General features: G+C 48.5%; 1 protein-coding gene across 10 annotated transcripts in view; it reads left to right on the top strand.

Moving 5' to 3' along the window:
• The window catches only part of LOC126577968 (MOB kinase activator-like 2), a 92203-nt gene that overhangs the window by 82602 nt on the left and 7101 nt on the right, over positions 1-2500 (top strand). For all 10 annotated transcript variants that reach the window (XM_050240068.1, XM_050240070.1, XM_050240069.1 and 7 more), the window contains one exon: positions 1401-1561. In XM_050240068.1, the coding sequence (XP_050096025.1) occupies positions 1401-1561 (161 nt within the window). The remainder of the gene's footprint in view (positions 1-1400; positions 1562-2500) is intronic.

Below are 2500 nucleotides of genomic sequence, written 5' to 3'. Positions count from 1 at the left end.
TTTCAGTGCGTTTCAGTTCCATTTTTAAGTGTGAACCGGCGGGGTTCACGACGCTGCTAATCGTATCGGCCAGGCCTTGGAGACGCCTATAAAAACCGGCGGGGTTGGTGCGGTCGTAAGGTGCCGTAACTAATGTGAATGTGCGTTTCCGTGGCGTTCGAAATCATAATTTGCACGCGCGGCTTACCGAAAGCGTCGCCAACACACCCGGATATGCATGCCCCGTTGTGGTGACCGTATTGTATTGAATGAGTCACCGAATCAGTCCGTGATGATGATCCGGATAGGGGTAGCCTGTACGATCCCTCTCACAAACGCTTCGGCCAGTTCGCTCTAATGTGATCTAAAAGATAAATGAATTGCGGTATTGGGGAACGGTGATAAGCAGAAGGGGAGCAGATTGCCTCAGCATTTCTTACCCTTACCTAATAATCTTCACGTATTGCGTCACGTTGCATCTACTCCCGGCCGGAGCCCGGCTCTTATCCATAGCGTTCGCTGACGAAACGGTGACCTAAATATACTGGAAACGAAAGGGAGGAACATCTCCATCTGGCATCTGGACCACGGGTACTACGGTTAGATCAAAAGTGATTGCGTTGCTCAGAACCATCAGAGAAAACTCTCTCTCCCCCAAAAATTGTGGTGGAACATCCATTCACAGCTCATTGCAGCACAAAAGCATACCTTTCACTCCTTCCCGCTTTCCCTTTAGCTCGATTCGCGAGGTACGCAACTTCCGCCTTCTTGTTACTTCATCACGGGAACACAGGACTCTATGCTGCTGCTGCTGCTGCTAATGGCGCTCGCTCCCTCATCTCATGTATCTCCTTCTATCGCTCGCGAGAACATGATAATTTACGATCCTGAAGCGCACACACTTAAAACCATTCGATCAGCTGGGCGCTTTGACGATCGATCGCGCTCTGGCACTCTCACTATCTTGCTGCCGGGCGGGGAGGCATTTCGTGGTGAAATATGTAGCGCACAGTTTTGGCGCAACTTTCAATTTCTTAAACACACAGCATACTGTGTGGCCGACAAGCCACGATGAGAACGAAAAAAAAACGGGGGAGCATAATTAAGCAACACCGCAGGCAGCTAGTTAGTTAGTAGTGTGTCTGATTGGAGGCGACCCTAGTGTAGTGGGCAGCAGTTGCGCCAGCAGTCCATTGTGGATACAGGATGATTTACTTGGATCTTGGATCTACCGGCGTTCATTAGCCAATTGTGCAACAATCGAGATCAAAGCAGGCCACCCCCCGTGTGTCGACAAGAGCCTTCTTTTAAAATTAAGTGTTAGCGGTCGCGTGTTAGTTTCCTTTTTAGTATGCCACGATACAATTCAATCTTTACCATCATCTGATTTGTGTTTTTTGTTTTCTTTCGTCCAATTACAGAAAGGCCCGGCGCAAGGAACGAGACGGCGATTCAAACCAGGGCGACACAAAGCTTTACCTTGAAGAGGGACTGTTAGAACGGAAGCTACCGGATGCCGATCTGCGGTTACTAGTCGATCTGCCCGCCGGCCTGGACTACAATGAGTGGCTTGCATCGCACAGTAAGTAGCCGCCTTATTGAACCATCTGGATTTTTAGCCTGCTAAGCCGGAGAATCATCTTTTAAATTGGTTTGCTATTGAACAGAATTGGGAATGAATATGTGGAACGAATGATAGCAAATCTATCGAGCAGCAAAATTTTAAGTTTCTTGTGAACACTTTATTTGTGAATGTAAGCCGGCATATTTTTGCACTCATGCTTGACTTCCATTTAAGGGGCAGTTGTGTGCGCCCTTCCTCCAAAAATTAACGAAGAATTCGCTTTCTGTTTGACCTCGAACTTATTAGCCAACCATCAGATCCCCCCCATGTTAGGGGTCCAATATGTACAACCCACTAAACTACAAAATGGTGTTGATGCGACACACCATTGGTTGTCTGAAATTGCTCATGAAAATCAATCATCAATCAACTTGCCCGTCGGCCGAAGATGTGCTCATCATCACCACCACCACAGCGCACAATCAACCCAGACATGGTGTCGCCCACCACCAGTGTCGCGCATGGAGTGGCAGCGGTTAAACACGTATTGACGCGATCGACCCAAATACCCAAAAAAAAACCCTCAAAAAGAAAAGGTTCAACACACACGCGCGTCATTCCATCGCATGGCATTATGCTACGGTGCGGCGTTTGAAGAACGTCGGTGAGATTTGCCCAGCTCTCGGCCACGCGCACCCCATCCATCCGGAGGCCGCTCATCTCCGCGCGTTAGGAAAGACGATATGACTCACGGATCACGGTAAAAAACAAAAAAAAAAGTAACCCGCCTCGGCCAATGACATCGACCCGAAAGAGCGTCTCGTCGGATACGCGGGGAGTTTTTTTTTTCTCTCTTCTGTGGATGATAGATGACCTCAGCCAAGCCTCCCCGGAGACAAGCACATTCATTCTTCGCATCTTTCGTTTCGTTCGTAGTTAGTCAAAGTAGGTGTCTGG

This window comes from Anopheles aquasalis, chromosome 3 (genome assembly GCF_943734665.1).
Source record: "Anopheles aquasalis chromosome 3, idAnoAquaMG_Q_19, whole genome shotgun sequence".
In the NCBI taxonomy this organism is placed as follows: domain Eukaryota; kingdom Metazoa; phylum Arthropoda; class Insecta; order Diptera; family Culicidae; genus Anopheles; species Anopheles aquasalis.
Note: the sequence above shows the minus strand (reverse complement) of the source record. Positions and strands in the feature narration are given on the sequence as shown.